At 44.6% G+C, this 2,410-nt stretch overlaps 1 protein-coding gene across 1 annotated transcript; it reads left to right on the forward strand.

The window, feature by feature from the left end:
* Positions 1–1,504: 1,504 nt before the first annotated feature.
* Positions 1,505–2,059, forward strand: HYPM (huntingtin interacting protein M). Its single transcript, XM_029930997.1, has one exon. It carries the CDS (start codon positions 1,607–1,609, stop codon positions 1,940–1,942), a length of 336 nt encoding a protein of 111 aa, XP_029786857.1. The 5' UTR covers positions 1,505–1,606; the 3' UTR covers positions 1,943–2,059.
* The last annotated feature ends 351 nt before the right edge of the window (positions 2,060–2,410 follow it).

Consider the following 2,410-nt stretch of genomic DNA (forward strand, 5'->3'; position numbering starts at 1 on the left):
GCTGTGCCCTCATTTGTTCTTGCTACTTACAGTAAAATGCTAGAGGCAAGGAAATTGAAGGAACAGCTGTTAAGCAAAAAGGAAGAAGGACTTGAAGATAGAAGCAATCCTCAGCCTATCTAGATTGCAAAATAGGAAATGATTTTTGTTAGGACAGTGACCTATGGAGATAACCAAGCAGGTAGCTAGACATCTTTGAGGTATCAAAAGATCAAAGTATTCAGTCACACAGAGGGCTCTTTGAAGTGATAAGGAGTGTGAATCATGGATAACTTCCAGCCATCTCAGCAGAAACACATTGGGCTGGCATTTTCCTGGAGGGAACTGTGAACAGGTCTCTTGTTTAAAGACAGGAATCCCCATGGCATACATGGGAGACTTTACAAGAGTTTTGAGTATGTTGAGTCAGCAGAAACAATGTCATCTTTAACTGAAAGGATAGATGAAGAGTGGGACTCCAAAAAATTTGATAAGAGGAAAACAAGGCTATAAAACTACTGAGCTATAAGCATGTGCTCCATTCACAATAAAGGGCGGATGATTTTGAGGACAGAGCCTGAGGCCTAGGGGGCAGAGCTATGGATGCAGGTAAAGTCATGGGACCAGAGGGAGGAGCCTCAAGCCACAAAAGATTATTTCCAGGCCTTGAAACCTATGTAGGTTTGCCTCCTTGATCCACATTTCTTGGCTCAGACTCCTCTATTGCTTCTCCTTCTCTCTTTTGCAATGGAAATGTCTATAACGGTTATCAGCTGTAAATGAACCAATCAATAGGAAAGCAGAAACACAAACTTAGTGGAGAGGAGAATTTAAACAGCTAAAGTGAGAGGAAACATCTCTTCCTGCTTTGGCTTCACCTAGGACAGGCAAGAAGACAACTGGGATTAAACTAAGCTCGAGATACTTCTCTTTCTCAACAATGTTTACCCGATGATGACATATAAAGATCTCATTATGACTTCCAAAATGATCAAGGGATATTTTTCAAACAGTGAGAAATCAAGATAGTAATACAGATCTGAAATAAACATGGATTAAAAGATTCTGTTTAATCAAATGAGGGAATGGGAAGAGGTTAAAACAGGTTCATAGAGGATCCAAGGATTAGATGCAGGAATAGTGATGAATAATATTTAAATGAATGTGTAAATTGAGGCAAAATTGGTCTTATTATATCATAGGAGGGCCAATGTAATCTCTACTAAAGTGTTTTACATATTTACCACTCACCAATAACAAAGGATTATAAAAGACCTCAAACACAATATAAGGCTAGAATCAGATAAGGTGGAGTGGTGTCCTAAGAAAAATTTTCCATTGAAAAACACATTTATCTTTACAAACATAAAATAAGCAGAAAATTACAGTTCTCTCAAAATCAGGTCCAGTCTTTAGGGTGACCATTTTCCTTTTCTGGACATTTCTAGGCTGATGCCTGATGACACAATGGTCACCAGTGATATCACAGTCACAAAGGCAGCTCCCTGACCAATGAGGGGCCAGACATGGGGATAAAGGGGGGAGTGGTTGACTGCTGGTGTTTTGAGAGGCCTAATCCAGCTGGAGAATCAACCATAGGTGATTGGAGCCAAACCCAGCCAACATCATGATGGGGGAAAAAATCCGGAAGAGCTCCTGTCAGAATCCAGCCCAACTAATCACAATTGAGCTACACTGTCCTTTGAGCTACGTGGACCGCCTCCTGCCAGTGGATCAATATACCCAAGGCTCAAGTTCATCCACAAATGATTTCCTCCTTACCATGGTTGACCACCTTACTGACTACATCCTGGAGATGGTAAGAAATGAGATGAACAACAGCAATATGCAGACCATTCCCCAAGACGAGAGAGCGGTGGACAACGGAGAGTCACCCCAAAACCCGATGGATGCAGCCTTCACTCTGTTTAATGAGATGCAGGGGTCCAGGAGAAATGGCTAAAGCCTGGGTCCAGTACTCTTGGAGGAAATCCTCACAGCCTTAGTCTTAGACAAAACATCTCATAGCTAGGAATCCCTGGCTTCTGTCATCAGTAAATAATAAAGGAGATAAATCAAATGCTGTGCTTCTGACTGCTCGCCATTTCTGTCGCTCCTTGTCAGAGGTGTCTGTCAGATAGCCAGGAGGTGTCCCACGAGGAGTGGAGGGAGGCCGGGGCGGTCGTGGGGGACGCTGGACTCGGGCATTTCAGGCAGAGATTTCTCTGGGGACAGTGCGGGGAGTGGCCCGGGGAGGAGCTGCTTGTGGGGAAGAGACCTCCTCCCTGGCTCTGAGCAAGTCCAGGCCTGTGAGGCCAGGAGGTTGGCGGGGTGGGGGGCTCTCCCAGGCATGTTGAATTCCAGAGCGAGGGTGGGGGCTGAAGACCACGACTGAGGTGCCCAAGGCTTTCTTCGGGATGGGAACGTGTAG

The sequence above is a fragment of the Suricata suricatta genome, chromosome X (assembly GCF_006229205.1).
Source record: "Suricata suricatta isolate VVHF042 chromosome X, meerkat_22Aug2017_6uvM2_HiC, whole genome shotgun sequence".
NCBI classification, from domain to species: Eukaryota; Metazoa; Chordata; class Mammalia; order Carnivora; family Herpestidae; genus Suricata; species Suricata suricatta.